At 44.7% G+C, this 15,226-nt stretch overlaps 1 protein-coding gene across 3 annotated transcripts in view; it reads left to right on the top strand.

Moving 5' to 3' along the window:
* The window catches only part of LOC115466451 (extracellular calcium-sensing receptor-like), an 83,952-nt gene that overhangs the window by 56,643 nt on the left and 12,083 nt on the right, over nucleotides 1-15,226 (top strand). Inside the window, exons 1-3 of one of the 3 annotated variants that reach the window (XM_030197672.1) lie at nucleotides 4,498-4,936; nucleotides 6,613-6,832; nucleotides 10,640-10,931. In XM_030197672.1, the coding sequence (XP_030053532.1) occupies nucleotides 6,627-6,832; nucleotides 10,640-10,931 (498 nt within the window). In that variant the 5' untranslated portion in view covers nucleotides 4,498-4,936; nucleotides 6,613-6,626. Of the gene's footprint in view, nucleotides 1-4,497; nucleotides 4,937-6,612; nucleotides 6,833-10,639; nucleotides 10,932-15,226 lie in introns of those variants that run through there. The other 2 variants (XM_030197673.1, XM_030197674.1) reach the window with 2 other exon arrangements.

The raw sequence follows: 15,226 nt of genomic DNA, 5'->3' as shown, positions 1-15,226 counted from the left end.
ATTTTTTTGCAGGCACACTGAAAAATGGATCTGCACGTGCCCAAAACATGCACCTACAGTACCACAGGCCATTTTCAGTGCACCTTAGTAAAAGGACCCCTAAGTGTAATGCTGCTGCTTTAAAGTGGACAAGCAACAAAGCCCGTTTTGTGAAAAATGAAACGGGCCCTAGAAAGGCTCTCCTCTAAGTGATTTCTCCTCTCTCCCCTGCCCTCCCCTCCATGTCCAACGATTCTTCCCTCCCCTCCGTGTCCAGCGATTCTCCCCTCCCCTGTCCAGCGATCCTCCCCTCCCATGCATGGCTAGTGACTCTGTCCTTCCTGCCGCCCTGCCTTTAAGCCATTCATCTTACCTCCAGCCTTCCCTCTCAGTGTCCCGCCCTCTTCTGACATCATTTCGTCTTTACGTGAGGGCGGGACACTGAGAGGGAAGGGAACGCTGGAGGCGAGCTGACGTCAGCATGCTGTTACGAACCCAGCCAGCCACCAGCCATCCAGGGAAGCAGAATTACAAATTATTATATAGATTACCCACTAATTTTGCCTTTATAGAATTCTACCTTAGCGCTCAGATTTTGGGCGCCTAAATTTTAGCAATCTATATAAAATTATCTCATTAGGAGTACTAACAAGCAGTAGAGTCTCTGGGCAGAAGTACAGACGGGAGTACTTAAATTTTTTTTTTTATAGCAGCATTTATATCCCACGTTTTCCAAACATGTTTGGTTCGATGTGGCTTACAAATTTTGGGGTCCTTTTACTAAGGTGTGCTGAAAAATGGCCTGCAGTAATGTAGGCACGGGTTTTGGGCATGCGCAGAATCATTTTTCAGCACACCTGCAAAAAAAAAAAAAAATCTTTAACATTTTTTTTGCCGAAAATGGACGTGCGGCAAAATGAAAATTGCCGCGCGTCCATTTCAGGTCTGCGACCTTACCACCAGCCATTGACCTAGCGGTAAAGTGTCACCTGGGAACCGGGTGGTAATGACCTACACATGTCTGATAAGTGCATCCCAAAATAAAAATTGTTTTTTGGCCACGTGTATCAGACGCGAGCCAACGTAGACGCTTATGCGGCTTAGTAAAAGGGCTCCTTTTAGTTGATAAAGGTAGAAAATGAAATTTTAAGAGGATGGATGGGGGGAGTAGAGGAACAAGAGAGTTACATTTTGAGAGATTTGTGTGAATTGCATTTAAACAGTCTAGATAGGTGCGTGAGGATCAAGAAGGAGATTGAATAATGGAAACTTTACCCCACCCCCCCTTTAACTCAGGCACAGCCCATTCAAAGTGAATGGGCTGTGTCGGCACCACCACGTGGCTTTGTAAAAAAAAAAATTGGGGGGAAAGGGGTGTTAATGATGCCACTGTTCTCCTTCAGCATCTGTTCAACAATACAGAAATAAAAAAATAATTTCCCCAAGCTCTGTTCTTTTCAAAGTTCATATTCCTGTGTTTATCAATCAAGCCCTCCCGCTGTGGCTTGTGAAAATCTCAAAACAATTAGCAATTACTCCGTCATGAAAATTGGTCTTTATGACGAGGGAATACGGGAAAAGTTATCAGCCGGTGTCAGGCAGCTCCAGGGTCAGAGAGTCTGTGAGCTTCTGCTGTGAACAACGTGTGTAAGACTTTAAAACATTATTTTTTGGAGAGATGTTTAATAATCTGTTACAAATATTCAGAAAACTGTAGGGACTGATTTATGTTTCAGATAAACATGGTGCTACTTCAAACTCTGAGAGAAAAGTGAGGCAATTTTAGGCTTTCTCTTATCATGTATTATTTTGCCTAAAACTTAAACCTGGCCCTTTACCTTTCTGAGGTGTCTTTTATCCAGAAATTTTTCTGATAGATTTAGTTTTCTGTCTGTTGCCACAATATATTTCCCTGGCCTGTCTTAATATCTCTGCATCTCTTATTTTAGTCTCTATTGCTCTTTAATTTCTCTCTCTCCTCAGCAGTTCCTGCACCTCTAGTTATTGCCCTTCCTTTTTGCCCTCCTGCCCCTCTCTCTCCCCTCAGCAGTTCCTGTATCTCTGGTTATTGCCCTTCCTTTTTCCCTCCTGCCCCTCTCTCTCCCCTCAGCAGTTCCTGTTCTCTGGTTATTGCCCTTCCTTTTCCCCTCCTGCCCCCCTCTATCTCCCCTCAGCAGTTCCTGTATCTCTGGTTATTGCCCTTCCTTTTTCCCTCCTGCCCCTCTCTCTCCCCTCAGCAGTTCCTGTTCTCTGGTTATTGCCCTTCCTTTTCCCCTCCTGCCCCTCTCTCTCCCCTCAGCAGTTCCTGTATCTCTGGCTATTGCCCTTCCTTTTCCCCTCCTGCTCCTCTCTCTCCCCTCAGCAGTTCCTGTATCTCTGGTTATTGCCCCTGCTTTTCCCCTCCTGCCCCCCTCTATCTCCCCTCAGCAGTTCCTGTATCTTTGGTTATTGCCCTTCCTTTTTCCCTCCTGCCCTTCTCTCTCCCCTCAGCATTTCCTGTTCTCTGGTTATTGCCCTTCCTTTTCCCCTCCTGCCCCTCTCTCTCCCCTCAGCAGTTCCTGTATCTCTGGTTATTGCCCTTCCTTTTTCCCTCCTGCCCTTCTCTCTCCCCTCAGCAGTTCCTGTTCTCTGGTTATTGCCCTTCCTTTTCCCCTCCTGCCCCTCTCTCTCCCCTCAGCAGTTCCTGTATCTCTGGTTATTGCCCTTCCTTTTCCCCTCCTGCCCTTCTCTCTCCCCTCAGCAGTTCCTGTTCTCTGGTTATTGCCCTTCCTTTTCCCCTCCTGCCCTTCTCTCCCCTCAGCAGTTCCTGTATCTCTGGTTATTGCCCTTCCTTTTCCCCTCCTGCCCCTCTCTCTCCCCTCAGCAGTTCCTGTTCTCTGGTTATTGCCCTTCCTTTTCCCCTCCTGCTCCTCTCTCTCCCCTCAGCAGTTCCTGTATCTCTGGTTATTGCCCTTCCTTTTCCCCTCCTGCCCCTCTCTCTCCCCTCAGCAGTTCCTGTATCTCTGGTTATTGCCCTTCCTTTTCCCCTCCTGCTCCTCTCTCTCCCCTCAGCAGTTCCTGTATCTCTGGTTATTGCCCCTGCTTTTCCCCTCCTGCCCCCCTCTATCTCCCCTCAGCAGTTCCTGTATCTCTGGTTATTGCCCTTCCTTTTTCCCTCCTGCCCTTCTCTCTCCCCTCAGCAGTTCCTGTTCTCTGGTTATTGCCCTTCCTTTTCCCCTCCTGCCCCTCTCTCTCCCCTCAGCAGTTCCTGTATCTCTGGTTATTGCCCTTCCTTTTCCCCTCCTGCTCCTCTCTCTCCCCTCAGCAGTTCCTGTATCTCTGGTTATTGCCCCTGCTTTTCCCCTCCTGCCCCCCTCTATCTCCCCTCAGCAGTTCCTGTATCTCTGGTTATTGCCCTTCCTTTTCCCCTCCTGCCCCTCTCTCTCCCCTCAGCAGTTCCTGTATCTCTGGTTATTGCCCTTCCTTTTCCCCTCCTGCTCCTCTTTCTCCCCTCAGCAGTTCCTGTATCTCTGGTTATTGCCCTTCCTTTTCCCCTCCTGCCCTTCTATCTCCCCTAAGCAGTTCCTGTATCTCTGGTTATTGCCCTTCCTTTTTCCCTCCTGCCCTTCTCTCTCCCCTCAGCAGTTCCTGTTCTCTGGTTATTGCCCTTCCTTTTCCCCTCCTGCCCTTCTCTCCCCTCAGCAGTTCCTGTATCTCTGGTTATTGCCCTTCCTTTTCCCCTCCTGCCCTTCTCTCTCCCCTCAGCAGTTCCTGTTCTCTGGTTATTGCCCTTCCTTTTCCCCTCCTGCCCTTCTCTCTCCCCTCAGCAGTTCCTGTTCTCTGGTTATTGCCCTTCCTTTTTCCCTCCTGCCCTTCTCTCTCCCCTCAGCAGTTCCTGTTCTCTGGTTATTGCCCTTCCTTTTCCCCTCCTGCTCCTCTCTCTCCCCTCAGCAGTTCCTGTATCTCTGGTTATTGCCCCTGCTTTTCCCCTCCTGCCCCCCTCTATCTCCCCTCAGCAGTTCCTGTATCTCTGGTTATTGCCCTTCCTTTTTCCCTCCTGCCCTTCTCTCTCCCCTCAGCAGTTCCTGTTCTCTGGTTATTGCCCTTCCTTTTCCCCTCCTGCCCCTCTCTCTCCCCTCAGCAGTTCCTGTATCTCTGGTTATTGCCCTTCCTTTTCCCCTCCTGCTCCTCTCTCTCCCCTCAGCAGTTCCTGTATCTCTGGTTATTGCCCTTCCTTTTCCCCTCCTGCCCCTCTCTCTCCCCTCAGCAGTTCCTGTATCTCTGGTTATTGCCCTTCCTTTTCCCCTCCTGCCCTTCTCTCTCCCCTCAGCAGTTCCTGTTCTCTGGTTATTGCCCCTGCTTTTCCCCTCCTGCCCTCCTCTCTCTCCCCTCAGCAGTTCCTGTATCTCTGGTTATTGCCCTTCCTTTTCCCCTCCTGCCCTTCTCTCTCCCCTCAGCAGTTCCTGTTCTCTGGTTATTGCCCCTGCTTTTCCCCTCCTGCCCCCCTCTCTCTCTCCTCAGCAGTTCCTGTACCTCTAGTTATTGCCCTTCCCTCTCCCCTCAGCACTTCCTGTATATCTGGTTATTGCCCTTCCTTTTCCCCTCTCTCTCTCCTCAGCAGTTCCTGTTCTCTGGTTAATGCCCCCTGCTTTCCATCTCCTGCCCCTCTCTTCCCTCAGCAGTTTCTGCATCTCTGGTTGTCGTCATTGCTTTTCCTGTCCTCTCCCCCTCTCTCTCTCTTCTCAGCATTTCTTGTCTCTTTGGTTATTGTCCCTTTATCTGTCCAGCTATTTGTGTCTCTCTGTATCATAATTCTATGTTTTTCCTGTAAAATCTGATTCTTCGCAACCCTGAATCTTTGTGGGAGCAGCAGAGCAATTTAAATAGCAAACAGTAGAAGAACTTCTGGAGATCCATGGAGAGACACAAAAACAAGTAATTACAAGATATCAAAAACTCACAACAGTGGCCCTTTCAGGTAAGTTCGAGGGACTGATAGGACCTTACAAATTTATAAGCAAAAACTCCTTGAATAATTCTTAGGTTAATTGAAGGGAGATGCCTCTTGCGAGCAATCCAGCTTCCTAAAGGACCAAGCCGGAGATCAGAACAGGGCAGCCTCGTAGACAGAAAAAGAGAAGACAGCAAAATCTTATGACACATTTCCTTACCACAAAGACAAAAACATCTAACCAATACAAGTATCATTAAAATAGCTTAGTTCTGCTGTTGTTTCCCCTCCATTTTCTGTTTCACAATGTTCTCTTACAAGCACTTGTGGGAAATAGTATTTTTATATTTAATTTATATAATTTCCTAGGGGGTGTTTTACTAAAGATTAGCACCTGTTATCTGCAGCATAGGAATTCAATGGGTCCTGTAACAGATAACGCTTATCTTTCAAAAGAACCTCTTAGGCAGCCATCTTTAATCAAGATGTAAAAACCACATTAACACAAGGAGTGAAAATATTGTGAAACAGAAAACAAGAGTGTTAAATTAGTGATTAGGTCATTGAATGTGAAGTTTGATCCTTTTTATTCTCTCAGGGCCCCTTTTACCAAGCTGTGGTAAAAGGAGGCCAAGCAGCTGGTAAAAGGGAAGTCTCGCTTTCCTATAGGAAATGGCCGGGCGTCGAGTAAATCACTTGCTGCCTGGCCATTTTGGGGGGGGGGGGGGGAGGAGCCCTTACCGCCACCCATTGAGGTGGCGGTAAGGGCTTCCACGCTAACGGCACTGCCCGATTACCGCCGGTTACACTCTGGCGCTAGAAAAATAAATTTTTGTAGCACCAGAAATGACGGCACACTAGGGGTGGGAAGTACTGCCGGGCTGCTACGGTAGCCCAGTGGAATCTCCTGTAAAGTGAGCAGAAAGCCCACTTAGTAAAAGGAGCCTTGAAAGAGTAATCTTTCATAAATTAGGTCCTCAATGGTAAATCTTCAAAGTAATGGGAGACAGAATTTGGATTTATCCAGATGTGGTGAAAACCACACAAAACAGACGGAAAGCTTTCTTGACTCTTAGAGAAGAGACACGCTCATTAGGAGCCAAATTTACTCTTTCCTATCCTTATAAATGCTTAGTAAAGTATTTAGATAAAAAATATATCTTTTTTTGATCCAGAGCAACTGAAAGATTTCTTGGATATAAAAAAAGTTACCAGATAGTTTCTGAATAATAAGCAAATCTGGATTAAGGTTATATTATATTAAGTGGATGTAAACCCAGGCCATATGTGGTTTTTTTTCATTTCTTACTATTATATAGTACCACCAAATGTTTCTTAACGCCCCCATTGTCTCTGACTAGGTGGTCTAAGAAAGAGCTATGTGTTTTCTTTAAGTCTCCTTTTGTTTATAAATGTGAGACTAATTTTATGTTTCTCTGATTGATATATGCGCTCTGATTTTCTGTAACAAGATGTAATGCTTGTAATTTAATTTGAAACTTTAAATAAAAAAAAATCTTCAAAGTAACTAAGACCAAACTTAACCTTGACCCCCCCAACCCTTACTGAAATCCTAAACCTAACTCCTATCCTACCCATAAATCTAACCATTACCTGAACCCTAAACCTTACCCTAATCATAACCCTAACCATCAGCCTTCGTCCGGATGGTGCTAATCAGTTTCTTCTCTACTCCACTCAAGGTAAACTCTGAAGGATGTTAATGGCATTGACTTATTTCCTGGTACTGCCTGTCCCTGTTTATAGCACCAGTAAAGTCATCTGCCAACCGACTGCCGTAAATGTAACTGGATACGTGAAGGAGGCGGACGTCCTTCTAGGGGGGATCTTCCCAGTTCACAATGCTAAAGCATACACCCCGATTCCTTTCACCAGTGCCCCCAGGATCCAACTTTGCGATACGTAAGCAGCGGGTTATTTTCTCCTTACCGTTATCTTGCACGGTGTTGTTAAGCTTCTCTGGCCTGTTTAAACACTATGGATCCCTTTCACCAAGCTGCGACAAAAGGGGGACGGAGCTGGCGTCGGCTCGTGGTAAAAGGAAAGGCTCGCTTTCCTACAGGAAATGGCCGGGCGACAAGTAAAGCACTTGCCGCGCGGCCATTTCAGGGGGGGGGGGGGGAGCCCTTACCGCCACCCATTGAGGTGGTGGTAAGGGCTGTCACGTTAATCCAGAGGTAACCGGGCACATTTTTGTAGCGCTGGAAATGATGACACGCTAGGGGTGGGAAGTACCGCTGGACTGCTATGATAGCCCGGTGGTATGCTGCTTAGTAAAAGGAGTTAATGTACTGTTAATGCCAATACATAAGCCGTTTTGCATATCACTACCTCATTAGCATAGATTTCAGATCAATGCTGTTATGAGCTAATTTCTTATTGATTTAGAGAAAAATTCCCAGCATACAATACTTTGCAGGGAGCTATAGCTAAGACTGTGTCGGAAGCAATTTTTCCAAGTGGGTTAGTTTTGTGGATACCACAAAAGGAATGAACCTCACTCCTAAGCTAAGGCACACAGAGTTTGGTCTTAGGCTCTGAAATTTAGGGGTCCTTCTACTAAGGTGCATTGAAAAATGGCCTGCACTGGTGTAGGCGCGTGTTTTGGACATGCGCAGGCCCATTTTTTTAGCACGCCTGCACTTTGGGCCTGAGACCTTACTGCCAACAATTGACTGAGCGGTAGGATCTCATGTGTTAACTGGGCGGTAATGGTAAGCGCGCTTACACTGCTGACTACCACCCGGTTAGCGCCATGCAGTAGAAACTAGAAATTATTTTCTGCCAGGCGTTTTGGACACGCATCGAAATTAACATTACCGCCCAGGGGCACACGGTAGCCAGGCAGTAGTTCTAATTTGACTTACTACTACTACTACTACTACTATTAATATCTAGGGCAGTTTTAAAAAGTAAAATAAAGTGTAAAGTCCTGGATCAGACACTACCATTTTGGTCCATTCAGTTAAAGAATTCCCTTGATAGATAGCAGCACTTAGCTGACCCATTGGGACTTAAGCACTCCCACAGCTGGGGGCAAGCAGGGTTGGACTCAAACTAAAGGACATATCACTTGTACTTCTAACTTCCAAGCTCCTACTAAAAGGACAGGTTTATTCTGACCCCTAAATTCCATACTTCTCAAATTGACTGGCGTTAGGTGAGAAACCTACCTGATATTGTCTTAAATTTTTAAGGCTTGTTGCTTAATCAATTTAATTAGCACTGGGAAACCTCTCTTTCTGTCTGTCTGTCTTTCTTTCTTTCTTTCTGTTCCTGCCAAACTCTGATAGAGGGGAGGGGCATTTTTACATAGCTGCTACACTGCTATAATTATTGGCAATATCTAGATTTATTTAAAAGGAAAGTTATTAATATCTAGGGCAGTTTTAAAAAGTAAAATAAAGTGTAAAGTCCTGGATCAGACACTACCATTTTGGTCCATTCAGTTAAAGAATTCCCTTGATAGATAGCAGCACTTAGCTGACCCATTGGGATTTATAATCCCACCCACCCCAGGGTTTTCCACTCATTTATAGACAAACCAGACCTCATTAACTTTACTCCACAGCCATACACAGGCAGTCTTGCAGGCTGTTACTCCAACATAGTACACCTGTTCATACCCATTTCAACCAATCAGGATGACTTTTATTCTCTGCAATAATTGTGATGCTTTAGTTTCAAGGCCAATCATCTGGAGACTTAAAGCTTGTCCTATCTGTCTTCAGCTATCTACTTTAAAACAAGAGCTCTGTAAAGTAATGCAAGAATTAGATGCAATTAAAGCAACTTATAGGACTGTGCAGAATCATAACTTCTCACCACTGCCTCAAAGAATAAAGCCACATAAGAACAGATGGTTCACAGTAGGCTCAGGCAGACTTCATCATGTCACACAGAAGCATCCACCCGCACAAGTGTTGCCACTACAAAATTCTTTTGCTCCACTACAACACTGTGATGTTCCTGAAAATAAAACTGAAGCGGAAAAAAAAGAAAAAGCAAGGAAGGGGGAACAAAAAGATGAGAAGGTACCCAAAGAGAAAACACCCTCACAAATCACTAAAACCATAACACATACTAGGAAATGTACATGGAAAGCGATGACCACAAATGCTCACAGTCTAAGCAATAAAATTCATGACCTTCAAGCCCTGATTTTGGAGGCTGACTTGGACATAGTTGCAGTCACAGAGACATGGCTCAATGGTTCCCATGAATGGGATGTAAACATACCAGGCTATAATCTTTTTAGGAAGGATAGAGAGGGACGTATAGGTGGAGGAGTAGCTCTGTGGAAAACCCACGCGCTAAAACTACTGCCGGCCACTTTTTAGCACGGCATAGTAAAAGGACCCCAAAGTGAAATAAGGTTCAAGAAAAATTACAAACACTTCAAAATAATAATAAAAAAGCTACTCTTCAGACAGCTGGACCAAAGTGGGTCAAAGATAATTTTGTTCTGCATAGACGGTTGGAGAATGTTGAAAATCTGTTAAGGGCCACAAACCTATGATTCTTGAATTTGCTCAGGACACTTTGCTCTCACTATTAATATTAGTGAAGAAATTACTCCAGAGATGTTCTCCTGATACTGTATTGTAAAATTGGGTTCTTACAACAAATTCTTATGCATTATTCACTGTTATGTATCCTATACTGTTTATTGTAAGCCACATTGAACTCAAACTTGTTTGGGATAATGTGGGATATAAATGTCACAAATAAAGAAATAAATTTACTTTCACTTTCTGTTTCTTCTGTGATAAATCCAACTTTTAGTCGGATACATGATGCAGTGAATATGGTTGATCCATCTAGTAGTAATTTGACTAATTTCCTTAAATCTTCTCAAGATATGATCTCCACTTGGCCAATGCTTCTGGTGGCCTTCATTCAGGGATAGACACTCTATAAGCAGTACTTACAGCATACTTTGTTAAAAGGATGTTTTGTGTTTGGTCAGAAAATGATATTTCCAGAAGAATCTAGAGATACGATGGAAAGTGTTTCTACAGTTGAAACCTTGAGTGCTTTCTACTGGTGCATCTTTTGGGTTTTCTGTGTAAATGCTTAATTATCTTTCAGGGAACTAATTATGCCTATTCTGATTCTTCTCTTCTGAAAGTTTTTTTGTTGGATAAATAATTGTGACGAGTTTTCTTTCTAAAATATAAATTAAAAAAAAACATTGGGATTAATATTCACAATACTGCATTTATGACTTAAGGGGTCCTTTTACAAAGGCGTGCTGAAAAATGGCTTGTGGTAGTGTAGGCACGGGTTTTGGGTGTGCGCTGATCCATTTTTTAGCACGCCTGTAAAAAAGGCCTTTTTTTTGTTGCCGAAAATGAATCTGGGCGGTAATGACCTACGCATGCCAAATGCCACTTAGCGCGCGTAAAAATAAAAGATACTTTTCAGACGCACATAGCGGCTGCGCACCAAAATTGAAATTACCGCAAGGGCCACGTGGTAACCGGGTGATAACTCCAATTTGGTGCGCGTAGGCCCCTACGCGGCTTAGTAAAATGGCCTCTAAATGATTTATGTGCGATTACTGTAGCACACTGGCCCCCATGTCTCTGATGATGTTCTCTTGTTGAAACAAGAGTCCCAAATTATAATATTAGCATTAGTGATAGTTTCTACTTACCTACAGACGATATATATATGTTTTATTTTCCATATATTTTATTATTTTAGACTACAACTGAATTTTTACCAGCATGTGCATGTAATGACGTTTGCTGTGGAAGAAATTAACCACAACGACTCCCTACTGCCCAATGTCAGCTTGGGCTTTTGGATATATGACTCCTGTGATACCCAGTCCAGATCCCTGCAAGGAACAATGTGGCAACTCTCTGGGCACAAAGATCCCATCCCAAATTATGCCTGCAGAGGAACGTCTACTTTGGCTGCAGTGATTGGCGATGACAAGTCTCGGATGTCCATAACCATGGCTCAGCTGCTGGGGGTCTACAAACACGCACAGGTGATCATGCATGTACAGCTGCTCTGAGCTTGGCCAGTCCAAAGATATATAATACCCTTAATGAATCTTCATCTCTGCGTGCTCCTAGGGATGGCTGATTGCTCTAACCACCTCCTGTAGACCAGCATCTACCCACCCCTCCTTCTAGCAGTTTTTCTATTACTTCCTGACACCCCCTCATGTTCAGCATCTCCCCATTCCCTTCCCAACATACTCCATAGGTGTCCAGATCCCCTTTCCCCTCTCAACTTCCAAATACATAACAGTAGCCATACCCTGGGTCAGACCAATGGTCCATCTAGCCCAGTATCCTGTTTTTCAAACAGAGCCAAGCCAGGTCACAAGTACCTTTAGCAGCAACATTCCATGCTATCATCTCCTCTTCCCCTTCTAATCTCCCCTAACATGCCCAGAATCTCCCCTTCCCCCCCAACCCCTCCACGGTCAGTATCTCCTTTTCCCCCACTTTCCCTCCTTCACAGGTCACCAGTATCTCTTTTACTCTTCCTTCCCACCAATTTCCAACATCTTCCCCTTCCCTGTTCCAGACTTTCCACCTCCTCCAGAACAAGGCAGGCCTTTCAGCACAAGCCTCTGCTCAAGTGATGCCAATTTCCACACTTTCTGATTTCTCATTGGAAGGGGCAGGACACACTAGCACCTGAGCATCGGCCTGTGTTGGTCGACCCACCATTGCACTCAGAGCAGATTTACAAGGCTGCTTACTGCCACACTGAAGTCATGCTGCCACCTTCCAAATTCTGACACCTTAGATGATGCGTAATTTGCCTAATGATAGGACCAGCCCTCATTCTGGATAAGTTCAAACACAGAAAATTACGGCAGATAAAGACCATCAGGCTTATTTTCGAAAGAGAAGGGTGCCCATCTTCCGACACAAATCGGAAGATGAGCATCCTTCTCTCAGGGTCGCCCAAATCGGCATAATCGAAAGCCGATTTTGGGCGCCCTCAACTGCTTTCCATCGCGGGGATGACCAAAGTTCACGGGGGCGTGTTGCCAGCATAGCGAAGGTGGGACTGGGGCATGCTTAAGAGATGGGCTTCCTTGGCCGATAATGGAAAAAAAAGGGCGTTCCTGATGAGCACTTGGCCAACTTTACTTAGTCCATTTTTCTTGCAGCCAAGCCTCAAAAAGGTGCCCAAACTGACCAGATGACCACCAGAGGGAATTGGGGATGACCTCCCCTTACTCCCCCAGTGGTCACCAACCCCCTCCCACCCTAAAAAAAACTTAATTTTTTTTTTTGCCAGCATCAAATATCATACCCAGCTCCCTGACAGCAGTATGCAGGTCCCTGGAGCAGTTTTAGTGGGTACTGCAGTGCACTTCAGGCAGGTGGACCCAGGCCCATCCCCCCACCTGTTACACTTGTGGTGGTAAATGTGAGCCCTTCAAAACCCACCACAATCCCAAGTTACCCACATGTAGGTGCCCCCCCTTCACCCCTGAGGGCTATGGTAGTGATGTACAGTTGTGGGGAGTGGGTTTTGGGGGGGCTCAGCACACAAGGTAAGGGAGCAATGCACCTGGGAGCAATTTCTGAAGTCCACTGCAGTGCCCCCTAGGGTGCCCGGTTGGTGTCCTGGCATGTCAGGGGGACCAGCGCACTACGAATGCTGGCTCCTCCCACGACCAAAGGGTCTTGGATTTGGTTGTTTCTCAGATGGGCATCCTCGGTTTCCATTATTGCCAAAAACCGGGGACGACCATCTCTAAGGACGACCTAAATGTTATGATTTGGGCGTCCCAGACCGTATTATCGAAACGAAAGATGGATGCCCATCTTGTTTCGATAATACGGGTTTCCCCGCCCCTTCAGATAATACGGGTTTCCCCGACCCTTCAAGGGGCCATCCTGCGAGGATGGCCCCAGGAAAGCTTGGGCGCCCTGTTCGATTTTGCCCCTCCATATGACCTATCCAGTCTGTCCATCCACACCAACTACTAATCTGTACCATCGCTTCCTCTCCCTCAGAGATCCTCTGGATAGACCGTATGGTCTTTATCTGTGTCATTTTCTATGTTTCTATACACAATCTGTCCATTCACACCAATTACTGATCTCTACTATCCCTTCCTCTCCCTTAATACATAGAATGACGCAGATAATCCAGTCTGTCCATCCACACCAGCTAATAATCTCTACAATCCCTTCCTCTTCCTCAGAGATCCTCTGTACATAGAAACATAGAAAATGACACAGATAAAGACCATATGGCCTATCCAGTCTGTCCATCCACCCAACTACTAATCTCTACTATCCTTTCCTTTCCCTCAGAGATCCTCTGTACATAGAAGCACAGAAAATGACATAGATAAAGTCCATATGGCCTATTCAGTCTGTCCATCCACACCAACTACTAATCTGTACAATCCCGTCCTCTCCCTCAAATTTATGTAAAGATTCTCTGAATGCCATTTTTATACTTTTTATTTTCTATATTGACTATAAAACGTCTTGTCCCCTTATTTTACTGTATTTTCTATTTTCCACTTGCAACTTTGCTTTCCTGATAACTTTCCCAGTTTCCCTTAGCTTTTCCACATATTGTCTGTCTTTCTGTTAATCACTTGTGGTTTATGAACACTAATCTTTTCCACTTCGCTTCTTAAATACTTATTTCAAGAATCATAATGGCCTCTTTTTCTTCCTGCTTTTAATTTCTTTCCTTACCAAGAGGTTCATTATTGTTTCAATTTCTCCTTTTAGTCTTCCCTACTTCTCCAGGATCTCACCAACCAGCTTATGACTCCTCAAGGTATTCCCTCATCTTGACAAAATTAGTTTTTCAGAAGTCTAAGATCTTCAGTTTAGCATGAAGCATCATAGCCTGTGCGTTGATACTGAATTGCACCCTCCGGTGATCTCTGGATCCCCGATATCTACCTACTATGACATCAGAAAGTCTTTCCTCATTCATAAGCACTAGGTCCAATATGGCCTCACCAGATGAATCCACAATGCCTCTTCCTTACCAACATATAACGCCACTCCTCCTATCTTCCAAAGCTGTCCTTCCTCAATAAATTATAGCCCAGTATATCCCAGTCAGGGTTCTCTGTGAACCACATCTTCATGACTGCCACTAACTCCAAGTTAGCTAACTTTATTTCCCGAACCAAGAGTTTTAGCACACACAGCTTTCCAGATGTAGCTCTCCCACCCCTCATTTCTATAACATCATTTTATTAATGTTTGCTTAGCTGACGGCTTAGCATAGGTCATGTCAACGCATTGCTTGACATCCTTCTAAAGTCAGGTTGAAGAAGTGCTGTAGGAAAGTGTTTTTTGCTCATTATTTCTTCTTGTTAACAAAGAGAAGGTTAGATGGGGGTAAAAAGAAAGAACAATTAGATTCAAGGAAAACTGTGAGGGCTTGAAATTTTGTAGGGTGTCTAGAGATACTCGTATAGAAAAGGAAAAAAAAACAAATGTGTGTGTTGAAATTCATAAATAAGGATGGGCTGTCATTTTCGGTGGCAAAGGAAATGTTAACAAGATATCCTATGTTGTTGAATGTTGTTACCAATTGAAAAGGAACAGAAAAAATGTGGCATTTCGTGATTTGCAATTCACCAATAATAGTGCATTTCTTTCTTTGGAAATTGTGCATACTATCTCCTAGTTCTATAAATTTACTCCAGGTTTCAGTTGGTGTAAATCCTCGCACCCAAAGTTTGCAGCGGAAATCAGCTCCAAGAGTAATTCTGCCAATGTTGCCCAACTCAAAGCGCCATTTAGCGCTTCAAGTGGATTTTTTTTCGGTGCCGTTGAGCACCATTTACTGAATCTAGACCTATGTGGAAAGAAGGTGTCCTGTTTCAGAAAGACAGCAAACTCCTTCTCGATAAGAGGAACCACCATGCACGTGTGAACCATTGCACATGGGCAGTGAGCTTGTACAAACTTGGGGGTCCTTTTACAAAGGCGCACTGAAAAATGGCTTGCGGTAGCATAGGTGCGGGTTTTGGGCACGCAACGATCCAGTTTTTAGCGTGTATTTTTTTTTTGCTGAAAATGGATGTACGGCAAAATCAAAATTATCACGCGTCCATTTTGGGCCTGAGAACTTACTGCCAGCAAATGACAACGTGAATGCAGTATAAACTAGAGTTGAAGCTAGTAGTGTAATACCAAAATATACAAAACTCTAGTGAAAAAATCTTTTTAAGAAAAGTGCTGGTTTATGGAGAAAAAGCCCTCAGAAACCATAGGCAAACAGCCGCAGGTTTTAAGCGAGGTTACTATTTTGTATTGGTAACACACGCCA

Source organism: Microcaecilia unicolor, chromosome 3 (genome assembly GCF_901765095.1).
Source record: "Microcaecilia unicolor chromosome 3, aMicUni1.1, whole genome shotgun sequence".
NCBI lineage: Eukaryota > Metazoa > Chordata > Amphibia > Gymnophiona > Siphonopidae > Microcaecilia > Microcaecilia unicolor.
The sequence above is the reverse complement of the archived record's forward strand: the minus strand, read 5'-3'. Positions and strand labels throughout refer to the sequence as shown.